Source organism: Mustela nigripes, chromosome 11 (genome assembly GCF_022355385.1).
Source record: "Mustela nigripes isolate SB6536 chromosome 11, MUSNIG.SB6536, whole genome shotgun sequence".
NCBI classification, from domain to species: domain Eukaryota; kingdom Metazoa; phylum Chordata; class Mammalia; order Carnivora; family Mustelidae; genus Mustela; species Mustela nigripes.
The window spans coordinates 25212467-25228085 of NC_081567.1; the positions used below are offsets into that span (position 1 = coordinate 25212467).

The 15619-nt window shown below is 39.1% G+C and overlaps 1 protein-coding gene across 3 annotated transcripts in view; it reads left to right on the forward strand.

Annotated features, from left to right (window-relative positions):
- Window positions 1-15619, forward strand: part of SMG1 (SMG1 nonsense mediated mRNA decay associated PI3K related kinase) — a 107570-nt gene that overhangs the window by 76230 nt on the left and 15721 nt on the right. For all 3 annotated transcript variants that reach the window (XM_059415238.1, XM_059415236.1, XM_059415237.1), the window contains 15 exons: window positions 1940-2186; window positions 2571-2800; window positions 4588-4836; window positions 5330-5468; window positions 5555-5664; window positions 5788-6006; window positions 6798-6988; window positions 7900-8072; window positions 8217-8496; window positions 8964-9236; window positions 9498-9732; window positions 9978-10204; window positions 13125-13275; window positions 13381-13570; window positions 13743-14212. In XM_059415238.1, the coding sequence (XP_059271221.1) occupies window positions 1940-2186; window positions 2571-2800; window positions 4588-4836; window positions 5330-5468; window positions 5555-5664; window positions 5788-6006; window positions 6798-6988; window positions 7900-8072; window positions 8217-8496; window positions 8964-9236; window positions 9498-9732; window positions 9978-10204; window positions 13125-13275; window positions 13381-13570; window positions 13743-14212 (3384 nt within the window). The remainder of the gene's footprint in view (window positions 1-1939; window positions 2187-2570; window positions 2801-4587; window positions 4837-5329; window positions 5469-5554; window positions 5665-5787; window positions 6007-6797; window positions 6989-7899; window positions 8073-8216; window positions 8497-8963; window positions 9237-9497; window positions 9733-9977; window positions 10205-13124; window positions 13276-13380; window positions 13571-13742; window positions 14213-15619) is intronic.

The following is a 15619-nucleotide window of genomic DNA, read 5'->3' on the forward strand; positions in this document are numbered from 1 at the left end:
TCTAAGGAATGTGGGGAAAGGTATTTTCTTCATTTTGAGAATTTGGGAGCAAATGGGCCTGGGGGAGCAAACTTTTATGTATAGAGGGTTCACACTAGGGAAGGATATACTGTAAGAAAGTCGTTAATGAAGGGGTCTGGCCTTGACCTAAATATTGATGAATTGCTTTATTACCTTTATAAAAGATTATAAAATTTGATCTTGTACCTATGTAGCCTTTCTTAGGGATTCTGACAGGCCAAATAGTCACATATAACAACATCAATATTTATAAGTAACTGAAAAATCAGTTCCCCATAGGCTGATTGGCATGATTAGTCAGTGGGATGATTAGCATATTCTAATATTTGAGAATCCTTGTCTTTTTTTTTTTCCTTGAGATTTGTTTTATTAGAGAGAGATACACAGCACTAGAAAGAGCAAGCAAGTAGGAGTAGGGGGCAGAGGGAGTAGGAGAAGCAGGCTCCTGATGGAGCAGAGAGCACAATGTATGGACTTGATCCTAGGATCCTAAGATTCTGACCTGCGAAGGCTGACACTTAGCCCACTGAGCCACCCAGGCACCTGAGAATCCTTACCTTTTATGTTTTGGGCCCCTTAGTCTGTATTTACTTTGGTTTTTATCTGGTATAGCAACAGCACCATTATTTTTAGGGAGCCTATTTATTACCTTGTAGCTTTTTCTTATTTTATCCTTTCTTTCTCTATCCCTTAACTTTGTTGCTCCTGATTTCCTTACTTTAGCAATGAGAAAACTATTAAAAGGTATGGTGTAGAAACAAAGAGGACATCTGACTTTAGTAAATGCAATCTAGGGAAACTAGAATACTAAATTCATAGTAAATAGCTAGAAGCACAAGACTAGAACCCTAATGTGAAGGATGAAGTTTATTATAGGAGACCTAGCCAAAACTTGTTTGCTTGCATTCCAAGAGCAGTTTCTTGCTTGTTTGTCTCCTTTTCAATAAACTAAGAAAACCAGAAGAAGAGGTAAGAAAAAGAAGTACTTAAAAAAAAAAGTTATTTATTGATGTGTTTTTAAGGGATGTATTGTTTAGTTTCTGCCTGTTTTTAAACTTCATATAAATGAGATCATATATATACACATAGGTCTATATGTGTATTTATATGTGTGTGTATATATATATATCTTTATTACATAATGGGTGGGTCAGCATTTGGTTTTTATGATTCATCCATATTTTGTATACAGCTGAACATGGAAAGATGCTACAGTTTGTCCATTGTGTCCTATCCGTGAATACTTGGAGTGTGTCCAGTTGTCTTTTTCCTTTTATGGAGCAAAGCTCACTGAGGATTGATAAAACATTTTTCACATGAGAGTGGAGCTCAGAATTAATTCTGGTGCACATTATTAAGTTAGCTGCAAGTGGGGATACAAACTATACATGTGATTTACTCCCTATTTGTAATTAGAAGGGGTTCTAGTGTTAATTCTGCATACTTCAAATGGTCAGAACTCTAAATTGTTACCAGCTTTTCAAGTGGCTACTAAGGGTGTGTCTACTTGACACCCAGAAGCTGTCAGTTTTATCTTTTGCTCTATTTTAAGAACTTAATTGATTTGTTTTGGCATTGATAAAACGTAGCTTAACGTGGGAAATTAGCTTGCTACCAGCCCTGAATTTCGTGATCACAGCAGTGCTTTCCTTCCATCTGTTATGATTGCATCGGTTGTTTAGACAGAGAAAAAGAGCTAAGTCTGAACAAAGTAGGAATCACCTAGATCATATTAGCACACCAGTTATTTCCTCTCTCGGGATGGCCCACGTATGTAGCATGAAATTAAATGTAGGAACTACAATATGCGGTATCTGTATTGGTATTTTAAGTTTATTTTTATGCCAAATTGAATGTGGAAGAATGTAAGTGTTGTGGTGATAATGTAAACCTGTTTTCCCCCATCTTATAAATATAGATAATGCTGAGTTTGCAACAGAGAGCACAGAAACGTGCAAGTTATATCTTGCGTCTGGAAGAAATCAGCCCATGGCTGGCTGCCATGACAAACACTGAAATTGCTCTTCCTGGAGAAGTGTCAGCCAGAGACACTGTCACAATCCACAGTGTGGGCGGAACCATCACCATCTTACCTACCAAAACCAAGCCAAAGAAACTTCTCTTTCTAGGGTCAGATGGCAAGAGCTATCCTTATCTTTTCAAAGGTAGGATTTAAAAGAAGAGCCTTAATTTGATTATGAATGTTTTGTGTATGAGAGGTTGGTTCCAGGTGAATAGCCTGGATTATCTTGTATCTTTCCTGATTTTTGAATGGAAGTGGTTAGAGGCTATGTAATAAGATTTTCTATTCCTTATCTTCTCTTTGCTTAAGAGCCTATATAAGCAAAACTGACGTACAGCTAATAATGCTGGCGTCTAATACCTTGTGACTGAATGGAATGTTCTCTCATGCTCCCGTTATGCTTCCTTGGCTCTCAGTTCTTGACTGCTGCTGTTATTGAGAGGAAACAACAAGGGTGATATATTTGTAACCCCATTCCCACACCATTTGGTCACCACTCTAACTACTTTAAATTTTGTTTGCATAGGATTAGAAGATTTACATCTGGATGAGAGAATAATGCAATTCCTGTCTATTGTGAATACCATGTTTGCTACAATTAATCGCCAGGAAACACCCCGTTTCCATGCCCGACACTATTCTGTAACGCCACTAGGAACACGATCAGGACTAATCCAGTGGGTGGATGGAGCCACACCCTTATTTGGTCTTTACAAACGATGGCAACAACGGGAAGCTGCTCTACAAGCACAGAAGGTTGATAAATTCAGATATACGTGTACTTTTATTTGAATTTCCAGAAAAACATATATTAACCTCTTTCTTGTTCTATGAAATACTCATATGTATTCTGTACTTGAGCATTTTGGTAAATTTATAAATGTTCTAAGAACAGACTTTTGAAATACCTAGGAAAGTGTTTCCGAGGCATATTTAAATAACGTTTTAAGAGGCGGAAATGGTAAAAAAAAAAAAAAAAAGAGGCGGAAATGGTGACATTTGGTTAATCTTATTCTAGACAAATACAGGAGGAGCAGGTAGGGTGGTATTGTGGTGGTTAATCAGCAAGCTGATATTTCGCATCTTAGTGATTTTTTTATTGGGCTTACTAGGGGTCTTTTTATTTTTTAAAGATTGTATTTATTTGAGAGAGAACAAATGGGAGAGAATGAATGGGGGGGGAGACATAGAGGGAGGAGAGGCAGAAGGGAGGCCATGTGGGGCTCCATCATAGAACCACAGCACCACAGGATCTCGGGATCAGGAGCCAAGAAGAAGGCAGACACTTAATTGAGCCACCCAATGCCCCAGGGTCTTCTAAATTAAATTTACAGATAAGAGAGCTTTGACAACCAGTTTCTTTTAAGTTTGTAAAAAAGAGACAACCTTATATTATAATTGCTGTGATGTCATATTTGGTGCCTGTGAAATTTATGATTTTGATTTTAGACTAGAGATTTAATTTAGAATTCATTCTAGCTAAACATCTGGGTGCTTAGTATATATGCCAGGAATAGTACTAAGTGCTATGGAAATAAAGATAAGTTTTAATACAGTCTCAACCTCAGAAGTCCATAGCTAGCCAAAATAATTAATGAGGATAGGTATGGGAAGGAACAGGAGTTTGAAAGGAGTCAAATTTATTTTTTTTTTTTTTAAAGATTTTTTTTTTATTTATTTGACAGAGAGAAATCACAAGCAGATGGAGAGGCAGGCAGAGAGAGAGAGAGAAGGAAGCAGGCTCCCTGCTGAGCAGAGAGCCCGATGCGGGACTCGATCCAAGGACCCTGAGATCATGACCTGAGCCGAAGGCAGCGGCTTAACCCACTGAGCCACCCAGGCGCCCCATGAAAGGAGTCAAATTTAAAAAATAAGCACAGGAGACTGCAGAACAGTTACTGAGCATTAAATGAGAGATGGGAATTAGAGAGGAGCTATATAAATTTTTCTCTGAAAACTGTTAATTTTATGTTGATGATTGAGTCATACCAGTGAAGAATGAAATTTGTGCATAAATGATAAATTTTTAGTAGAATTATGTGTTATAAAGAAGAACGTAAATGTCGAGTTTGAATTGAAGCTCAAGAAAATAGAACAGTAGACCACATTTTCAATAAAGTGGTAGTACTTAATTAAGAGAAAGGTTGTAAGAAAGATGCATAGTCCAGAAGAATTATCTATTTGGTCTGTGCAGTTTGCCTGGGAAGGTGGAGAATACCATTCAAAAACCAGTTTTTAAAGGCGCCTCGGCTGTTCAGTCTTTAATGTCTGCCTTTTGCTCAGGTCATGGTCCCAGGATCCTGAGATCCAGTGCCACATTGGACTCCCTGCTTGGTGGGGAGTCTTATTTCTCCCTCTGCCTCCCCTTCCCCCCCAAACTCATGCTCTCTCTCTCACTCTGTCTCTCAAAAATAAATAAATAAAATCTTAAAAAAAGAAAACCACACACACAGTTTTTTAAATATTACTTTATAGTCAGAGTAATCTTTTTATATTTATATTTAAATAAAGTTGATGTTTTTCTTAAAAAAATTCTTTTTAAGGCCCAAGATTCTTACCAGACTCCTCAGAATCCTGGAATTGTACCTCGTCCTAGTGAACTTTATTATAGTAAAATTGGCCCCGCTTTAAAAGCAGTTGGACTTAGTCTGGATGTGTCCCGACGGGATTGGCCTCTTCATGTAATGAAGGCGGTATTAGAAGAGTTAATGGAGGCCACTCCCCCAAATCTCCTTGCTAAAGAACTTTGGTCATCTTGCACCACACCTGATGAATGGTGGAGAGTCACACAGGTATGTGTTTTGTTCTGGGCTATGATGAGTATTCCTGTTCCTTTTCTCTGCTTCTTTTCTAATCTCTGTTGTTCACCTTCCTCCTCTTCCCCTTCGTCTCACTGCAGACTTGGTAGTTCTTACTTCAAGTCTTAAATTATGTTTATTTTCTAAGTCATGGCCATGACTGTGTGAGGACAGAACAGAGGGGATTATGGATGAAATGAAGAGTAAAAGCTTGAGAAAGGAAAAACTAGGGTGGCTGAAAATAGTTGGTGTTGTTTTTTATTAAATCCAGTATTCAAATACTAAGTAGAACCAACAGGTACCACAGTGTTGTTGCTGCTCAGTACAAAGCCTCTGGGACCAATTGCAGCATGCCTGAGGAGTGCTATTTAGAAACAAGTGGGATTATGGAATTTTGTAAATTTTAGAGCATCAAGTCCAAGTTGGAAGGAAATTTGCTGATGGTGTTACAACTTGCTCTCCTCACCCCCTCTCCCCTCTTGTTTAGTCTTATGCCAGATCTACTGCAGTCATGTCTATGGTCGGATACATAATTGGCCTGGGAGATAGACATCTGGATAATGTTCTCATTGATATGACGACTGGAGAGGTGGTTCACATAGATTACAATGTTTGCTTTGAAAAAGGTAAAATTAAATTGGACTTTTACATTTATGTGAGGGTCACATATTTTTGATGAAAGGACAAAAATATAACAGTTTCTCTTTTCAAGGTAAAAGCCTTAGAGTTCCTGAGAAAGTACCTTTTCGAATGACACAGAATATTGAAACTGCCCTGGGTGTAACTGGAGTAGAAGGTGTTTTTAGGCTTTCATGCGAGCAGGTATGCTCTTTCTCTTAGACCTCTTAATGTACCTGTTAAATTAACAAATCCCGTGGAATGAAAAATGACATTTGAGCAAGGAAACTTGTGGCAAAACCTGATTTAAAACACCTCTGAAAACAGGTTCTACACATCATGCGGCGTGGCAGAGAGACTCTGCTGACATTGCTGGAGGCCTTCGTGTATGACCCCCTGGTGGACTGGACAGCTGGGGGCGAGGCGGGGTTTGCCGGCGCTGTCTACGGTGGAGGGGGCCAGCAGGCTGAGAGCAAGCAGAGCAAGAGAGAGATGGAGCGAGAGATCACCCGCAGCCTCTTTTCTTCCAGAGTAGCTGAAATTAAGGTGAAGGCAATGATAAGTGGTCACCATCTTTTTACTAGTGTTAACATGTCCATCAAAAAGCTGGGTAAAGCTATCTTTTAAAAAATATTTTTGGAAGACTGTCATGAATATACTGAAAGGCCAGTGAAATAGGACAATTTGATGTCTTGTTAGTAGGAAATGCTTCCATACAAAGACAGATAATCACACTCTAACTCGTTGGAGGTGGGTCCATGATTTAAAAAAAAAATTACACCTTTTTTAATATATTGAAATGTGTTTACCAATGAGTATTATAGGTGTTTTTACTTGGGTAGTCTCCCCTCAGTCTTAATTTTAATATCACGTTAGCCAGTGATGCTAACACTTAATGTTGTGTGGCATGGTGTTAACCACATGGTGTTGTGAGATTTGAGTCTTAGTTTATGGCTGTGTGAACTTGCAGTGGTTATCGTTATTTGTAAAATATATGTGGCGCCACCACCCTCAGTGTTTAAGAGATTTAAATAGAAAAATATATATAGGGGTGCCTGGTTGGCTTAGTGGGTTAAGGCCTCTGCCTTTGGCTGGGTCATGATCCTGGGGACCTGGGATTGAGCCCCACATCGGGCTTTCTGCTCAGCAGCAAGTCTGCTTCCCCTTCTCTCTCTCTCTCTGCCTACTTGTGATCTCTGTCAAATAAATAAAATCTTAAAAACAAAAAAGAAAAATATGTATAAGATGTCCATCTAATGTGATCCTTGTGGCAGATGTCATCATGTCTCACAGTTCACCCTGTAAGAATTTCCCTAATCATAATTATTTTTTCATAGGTGAACTGGTTTAAGAATAGAGATGAGATGCTGGTTGTGCTTCCCAAGCTGGACAGCAGCTTAGATGAATACCTAAGCTTGCAAGAGCAATTGACAGATGTGGAAAAACTGCAAGGCAAACTACTAGAAGAAATAGAGTTTCTAGAAGGAGCTGAAGGAGTGGACCATCCTTCTCACACTCTCCAGCACAGGTTTAAAAGTGTTGAACACTTGTTTCTAAATATATGCCATTAAGGAGAATTTTCGTATTTGTGTAAACATTGTCAATTTGAATTAGCATTATTACAGCAGTTTACATAAATAATAAAACCTCTCCCGGGGCGCCTGGGTGGCTCAGTGGGTTAAGCCACTGCCTTCGGCTCAGGTCATGATCTCAGGGTTCTGGGATTGAGTCCCGCGTCAGGCTCTCTGCTCAGCAGGGAGCCTGCTTCCTCCTCTCTCTCTCTGCCTGCCTCTCTGCCTACTTGTGATCCCTCTCTCTGTCGGATAAATAAAATCTTTTAAAAAAAAAAAAAAAAAACCTCTCCCAAGGACTGCAGTTCTAAATTATTAATACATAGAAATTCACTTAAATTTTCTGCTTTATTATATTTTATTGAAATGTTTGAGTAATTATGGGAGATAAGTGGATATAGTGGGTTAGAGTATGAACTTGGTTTCAGAAAACCTGAGGTTTGGGTTTCTCTCTACAGTTTGTGTCTGGGTTCTTACTCATTAGTAAAGTGGCAGTTATTTTGCCTACTTTGCTGTATTAAGCATTAAACTAAAGAATGATCTAAGTGAATGAACCTTGTACAGTGCAGGTGCTTGGTAAAGGGTAAATATGCAAATGCCACACACTGCATGAGTCTGTGAAGTATCCATCGTTTACACTAAAGATAACTTAACACCTGGCAGGTGTGGTGGGTTTTGAAAATGTTTTATTTAAAATGTGAGTATAACTGAGAGAATTATAGGAAAAACCAGAGAAGTAAGGGGCATTTGAGCAGTGCCCTCAAGATTGAAAAGGAGCTTACCAGGCAGTCCCAAGTATGAACAAAATCAAGGTTATGAAAATATATAGGAGGTAGAAGCAATTAAAAAGATTTTTCCCTCTTATTAGGTATTCTGAACACACTCAACTACAGACTCAGCAAAGGGCTGTTCAGGAAGCAATCCAGGTGAAGCTGAATGAATTTGAACAGTGGATAACACATTATCAGGCTGCGTTCAATAATTTAGAAGCAACACAGCTTGCAAGTTTGCTTCAGGAGATCAGCTCACAAATGGACCTTGGTATGGGTTGATTTATCTTAGATACACATGTTGAGCATGTGAGTTTTGTATTTGTTTATGTGTGGGGTTCTGGTTTGTGCTTCTTTCAATGACTGCTGGTTTGGAATCGTTTCACCGTAATTAATAATCGTCTTTTACCAAAAGGTCCTCCAAGCTATGTGCCAGCGACAGCCTTTCTACAGAATGCTGGCCAGGCGCACTTGATTAGCCAGTGTGAGCAGCTGGAGGGGGAAGTGGGCGCTCTTCTCCAGCAGAGGCGCTCGGTGCTCCGAGGCTGTCTGGAACAGCTGCATCACTATGCAACCGTAGCTCTGCAGTATCCAAAGGCCATATTTCAGAAACATCGAATTGAGCAGTGGAAGACCTGGATGGAAGAACTCATCTGTAACACCACAGTAGAGCGCTGTCAAGAACTCTACAGGAAGTACGTTGGTCACACTTAATTTTCTTGACTTCTTACGGGATTAGATGCAAAGTTGTGTTCACATTATTATTATCGTGTGTGTAATATTTCATTTTTCTGAAAGAAGTGGTTGATGGATGGAAGCTGAATGGGGTCAGGTTTTTTCTTGGTTTTAAGAGGATTTGAGGTCATGTCTTCCCTTATAAGATGGTGTGGTTTTCCTAATTAATTACAATGTATCCCAGTTGTCAGAGTGATGGGATTGGGGTAAAGAGGGCTAACCTCAGTTGTGCTGTCCCTCACTAACAAGTCGTCTTGGAAAGTTACTTGAGCTCTTGAGACTTTTTCTTATCTGTAAGAATGGAAATCATGGTTTCTACTGTTTAGGGTTTGAGAATCAAAGGCAATATTCTCTAGTGTAAAATGGGAACTTTCTTTACAAGCAGGACGTGGTTACATTGTAAACAAGCACCTCTCTTTCTGCGCAGATACGAAATGCAGTATGCTCCCCAGCCTCCCCCGACGGTGTGCCAATTCATCACCGCCACAGAAATGACTCTGCAGCGGTATGCAGCCGACATCAACAGCAGGCTTATCAGACAGGTGGAACGCTTGAAACAGGAAGCCGTCACTGTGCCTGTCTGTGAGGATCAGTTGAAAGAAATTGAACGTTGCATTAAAGTTTTCCTTCATGAGAATGGAGAAGAAGGATCTTTGAGTCTAGCAAGTGTTATTATTTCTGCTCTTTGTACTCTTACAAGGTGAGTTAGCCAACTTCGTACTGAGACCATTTTGTTGTCCTGAAAACACTCAGACTTACTGAGATAGCCTGTGCCTCTTGTTTAATACCAGACTTAAGCATTCTCTTACTTTTGTTAATACCAGACTTGAGACATCCCCTTACTTTTATTAGTCTTGCCCACCATTACAGGCGCTTTATTTCCTTTCTGAGTTTGAGGTTTCTGCTTTCCTGTGTAAGGATAGCTTAGGAGGTTTCACTGTACAAACCTTGTTGCATTTAGGCGTAACCTGATGATGGAAGGTGCTGCTTCAAGTGCTGGGGAGCAGCTGGTGGATCTGACCTCTAGGGATGGAGCCTGGTTCTTGGAAGAGCTCTGCAGTATGAGTGGGAACGTCACTTGCCTGGTGCAGTTACTGAAGCAGTGCCACCTGGTGCCACAGGACTTAGACATTCCGAACCCCATGGAAGCTTCTGAGGCAGTCCACTTAGCGAATGGAGTATATACCTCACTTCAGGTGAGTGCTTTTAAATGAGCTTACAGTTGGTAAGTTTGTTTTAGATACTGAACATTGTACTTCTTACTGCTGGTTCAGAAAAGCAAAATTTTTACTTTTCTCCTTTTAATTTTGCTGCACCAGTCACGTAAAGATCAGTGTGAGGTTTGTAGCCAGAAGTTGGTTACCATTGTGTAGGTTTGTTCTTAGTACATGGCATTAAACCTCTAGGAGAATATTAAAATACATTTCTCACATATTTATAGGAATTAAATTCAAATTTCCGGCAAATCATATTTCCAGAAGCACTGAGATGTTTAATGAAAGGAGAATACACATTAGAAAGTATGCTTCATGAGCTGGACAGTCTTATTGAGCAGACAACTGACGGCGTTCCCCTACAGACTCTAGTGGAATCTCTTCAGGCCTATTTAAGAAATGCGGCTATGGGACTGGAGGAGGAAACGCACGCTCATTACATCGATGTCGCCAGGCAAGTGAATGGTAGCTGTGACGGAGCCGGAGAAACCAGATGACAGGTTCTGGGCTACGTGCTACAAGCTTAGTTTTAATTTTACAGCAGATAGAATTCCTTACAAATGCTTCTACACCGATCTTTTTTAGAAGTTTATTTATTTGGGGGCACCTGAGTGACTCTGCCTTCGGCTCAGGTCGTGATCTCTGGGTCCTGGGATCGAGCCCCGCATCCAGCTCCCTGATCAGCGGGGAGTCCACTTCCCTCTCTCCCTGCGTCCCTTCCCACCACTTGTCCTCTCACTCACTCTCTCTCTCAGATAACAGGGTGTATTTATTTGGAAATAATCAGATTCACAGGAAGCTGCGCAGTACATGTGTGCAGGGATATCTTGTGCAGGCTCCGTCCTCCTGTGGTGCCAGCATCTTGCACACGTACAGTACTGTGGCACCACCACAAAGTTGATGTTGGTGTGGCCGGCAGAGCTTACTGAGGTTTCCGCAGATGCACCCAGCATGTGCTGAGTGTGGAGCTCCGTGCACTTCTATCCCATGCACGCTGTACTTTAGTGTTGCTCTTTCACCATATGTGTGCTGCACACACACAAAGTGGAGTGTGGTAGTTTTTAAGCCAGCCCTTGGGACTCCATGGAAGCATCTGAACCAGTTTAGTTAGTTCATGGAATGTACGCCGTACTTCAGGTGAATGCTTCTAAGTGTGTTTAGATACTGAACATGGTGTTTTTCATCTCTGAAGTCTACAAAAACAGTTTGATTCTGGAACCTGCAAAGGTTGGGTGTTTCCTCCAGCCATGCACTGTGTCGCTGGCTAAGCTGTAAGCCCATTTATCTCTGGTGACTTAAGACTTCCTTTTTTGGGGGCGCCTGGGTGGCTCAGTGGGTTAAGCCGCTGCCTTCGGCTCGGGTCATGATCTCAGGGTCCTGGGATCGAGTCCCGCGTCGGGCTCTCTGCTTGGCAGGGAGCGTGCTTCCCTCTCTCTCTCTCTGCCTGCCTCTCCGACTACTTGTGATTTCTCTCTGTCAAATAAATAAATAAAAATCTTTAAAAAAAAAAAAAAAAAGACTTCCTTTTTTGGCATTCTGGTATCAGGTTTACTCCAGAAAGTGTAGTTGGGAGAGTAGAAATGGGTTCACCTACCATGCTTCCTCCCGTGAGAAAATTCAAAGAAAAGAAAGTAGAATAGTATAATGGACCTTCATTTTCCCATCTTAAGCAGGTAATTATCTGCACCTGCTTGAATTATTTAAATTATTTATCTTGTTTAAATTGTACCACCCTGGTTATTTTGAAGCAGGTATCTTTTCATTTTTAAATGCTACAGGAAGTAGATATGTCTAAAGTATAAACTTAGTTTTCTTAGTCATGGTACTGTTATTTCACCCCAAAAGTTAACAATAATTCTTTTTTTTTTTAAGATTTTATTTATTTATTTGACAGAGATTACAAGTAGGCAGAGAGGCAGGCAGAGAGGAGGAATCAGACTCCCTGCTGAGCAGAGAGCCCGATGCGGGGCTCGATCCCAGGACACTGGTATCATGACCTGAGCCGAAGGCAGAGGCTTTAACCCACTGAGCCACCCAGGCGCCCCAACAATAATTCTTGAATGTTTTCTGTTATCTGCATTTAAAATTTTCCTATTTATGTTTCTTTGTAGTTGTTTCTCCATACAGTTAAAAAAAAGTATAATTATAGCATAAACTGAATGTTAGCTAGATGGTGATTTAGATTATTTGCACAACATCATTATCATTTAAATTGCTAGCATTATTTAAGACGTTACTCAATCTATACACCTTTCTTTCTCACTCAATTTCTGCCCTCATTTACTCCCTTCAATATCTAATTCAGATTCCTCTTAGCCTCAAACGGACGATTACTTACTTTTCATGGATGATTTGGGTGACAAACTCCATGCTTTGTTCTGTTACATTTTGTTTGTACCTCGCTTTGGAGAAACTTGATCATCTTAAGAAAAAATTGTATACCATCTTGTAGCTCTTTTTTCCATTAGAAATTGCTCTGGTTAGTCTTTTTAAATTCTCTTATTAGTTTTATAGTTATTTCTGTATGTGTGATAAAGTTGAAAATCTAGTTAACGTTAGTAACATGAACTGATACTAGTTGTAGGAATGCTGTTATTGATTTTTTATATGATACACTTAAAATAGTGTCCAGACACATAAGCCACTGACTAAGCTTTTAGTTAATGATGATGTACAGGCTGAACTTCTGAAGACTTACACTCAAACTGTGCATTATTCAAAACCAGGCGTGCTACACATGGCAGGCATCTGAGCTTATGGTCTGTAGTTGGCTCTGTCATGTATGTATGTGACAGTGTGAACATACTTGACAGTTTTTGCTAAGTCTTCCAGCTTTAGAATTTTATGATTCTTGACATTTATTGGGGGTTTATATTATTTTATGTAAAGTGAGACTGTAATATCTTAAATAATTTTTTTAAAAAATTGTCCTAATTCAAGTTTAATCACATGAACAGTTACTAATACCGAATTGGAACCATTAACTTCACATTGTGATGGTATTACATGTCATTTTATCCTAACACCATTTTCTGCATGCAAAAAGATTTCTAGGGGTGCTTGGGTGGATCAGTCAGTTAAGTGTCTGGTTATTGATAGTGGCTCAGGTAGTGATCTCTAGCGGTCCTGGGATCGAGCCCCATGTGGGGCCCTGCACTCAGCGGGGAGTTCTCTTGAGAATTCTCTCCCTCTCCCTCTGTTCCTCATCCCACTCTTGTGTTCTTTCTCTCTCTCAAATAAATAAAATAAACCTTTTAAAAAAAGATTTATTTTCTGGATTGCATGCTAGCTGTGATTCTTGTTGACCTTTTGTATTCTCCCCCAAATTTATTACTCTTCAGTTAGGATTTTAATTCGTTTTTCTTTATCTCTAGAATACTTCATGCTCAATATGGTGAATTAATCCAACCAAGAAATGGTTCACTTGATGAAACACCAAAAATGTCAGCTGGCCAGATGCTTTTGGTAGCATTTGATGGCATGTTTGCCCAGGTTGAAACTGCTTTTGGCTTATTAGTTGAAAAGGTAAATACTGATTTTATGATTAAATAATGCATGTGTGGAAGTAGTTATTCACTGTGTGAAATGGGGAGAAATGAACTTTTTTTTTTTTTTTTTTTTTAAACATAGTTAAACAAGATGGAAATTCCCATAGCTTGGCGAAAGATTGACATTATAAGGGAAGCCAGGAGTACCCAAGTCAATTTTTTTGATGACGATAATCACCGGCAGGTGCTAGAGGAGATTTTCTTTCTAAAAAGACTACAGACAATTAAGGAGTTCTTCAGGCTCTGTGGTACCTTTTCTAAAACTTTATCAGGTAATCTTTCACATTTAAACATGCTGGATTTACTTGGGTAGAACTTTGGAAGGGACAGGATGCAGTGGGCTTAAGTTAATTGTGTATTCGTAAGGTCTGGTTTTTAAATAAGCATCATTATTACCTTATTTTACTTTGCATGAACTACTTCAAGAAAATTTTCCTTTTTTAGGATCGAGTTCACTTGAAGATCAGAATACTGTAAATGGACCTGTACAGATAGTCAATGTGAAAACCCTTTTTAGAAATTCTTGTTTCAGTGAAGACCAGATGGCCAAACCTATAAAGGCATTTACAGCTGACTTCGTGAGGCAGCTCTTGATTGGACTACCGAACCAAGCCCTGGGACTCACCCTCTGCAGTTTTATCAGTGCTCTGGGGGTAGACATTATTGCTCAAGTGGATGCAAAGGATTTTGGCGCTGAGAGCAAAGTTTCTGTTGATGATCTTTGTAAGAAAGCGGTGGAGCACAACATTCAGATTGGGAAGTTTTCTCAGTTGGTCATGAACAGGGCAACTGTGTTAGCAAGTTCCTATGATACTGCCTGGAAGAAGCATGACTTGGTGCGCAGGCTAGAAACCAGTATTTCTTCTTGTAAGACAAGCCTGCAGCGTGTTCAGCTGCATATTGCCATGTTTCAAGTAAGTATTTTTCTAATGTATTTTTCTCCACTAAAGGAATTTGAAAACTGGGGGGGAATTAATATTAAACAATATAAAGAAAAAATACTTAAACATTCTGAATTGTGCCAGCTCGCAGCAAAGCCAGCTTTTTGGCATTTTGGTATTTCTTTATAGTTTTTCCTTGTTTCTGTTCTATGTAGTTGAGTATATATATATATATTTGAGAAATATTTGAAGATAAATATAATTGAGAATAAACAAATTTGAGAATAAAATATTCTCAAAAAATACATATATATGTGTGTGTGTGTATTTTTGAGATTATTTTGTGTTTATACTCTGCAACCTCTAACTTTGTTTCTATCAGTGTTGTATGGTAGGTATTATCTGTATCATTAAGTATTACTTGTAAATATAATTTCTCATGTTTGAATTTATTCATTATGTGAGTATACCTCCTATATTATTTAACATATAATTAAGATTGTTTCTAAAATGACTTCTGTTTCTCCAGTGCCTTAATGATGTGATAACAGCTTTGTGCATGAGTCTGTCATCGTTTGGAATTTGTTTTTAGAGGCCTGTTTTGTCCTTGATTATATAGGGGGCAGTATGACAACATGGGCTTTGAGGGTGAGATGGATTTGGATTCAGTTATAGGAACTTGAGTTTACTCCTCCCTAGGTGGGGACCATGTCTCCTACAAAGGTAGAGGATAATGAGGGTTAAAAATAATTTTATATAAGACACTAGGCACAGTATAAATTATAGCTCTTTTTATTCTTTCTCTTCTTTCTTTCATTATAGGCTTCAATATTGTTTGTAGCTTCAGACAGGTTGTGTAACTCATGGAGTAATATTTGGGGCTGTGTTTTCCTAGGATCTCTTTTGGCACAACAATGGTTACTTTGTATTATTTATGTTGAAGCTGCTTCCTAAAGGTGGAGTTGGTGGCTTCAGCTTGGTGCATGGAATCAGCATATTTCCTTCTCTTCGCAGTTTTATCATGAGCTGTTTTTTGAAATTGTATTTATTATATAATGTCTTTCTAGTACATTGGAATCTTTTTGTATTTTTTCTTCTAAAAAATGTAATGTTGAACATTTTACTTACACATTCTGGAGTTTATTTCCTTAAAAAATTGACAAATGTATAGAAAATATTGTTAAAAATTCTTAAAATTTTGTTTATCTGAAGAAATACTCATCATTTTAAGCCCTAAATACAATGTATTACTTTTAAATTATAGACCAAAGGTCTCTTGGGCCTTCTGGGGCCTCCCTTAAAAGATACAAGATGGCTCGATCCTCTGTGAGCAGTTGCCTGCTTTCTGCAACTTCAAGGTTTTCTGGGGAATTCTTTGTTCTGTGACTGCTGCCATCATTTCTTTTAATCACTTGTTTAGCCACATGCTGGACAGTTTTC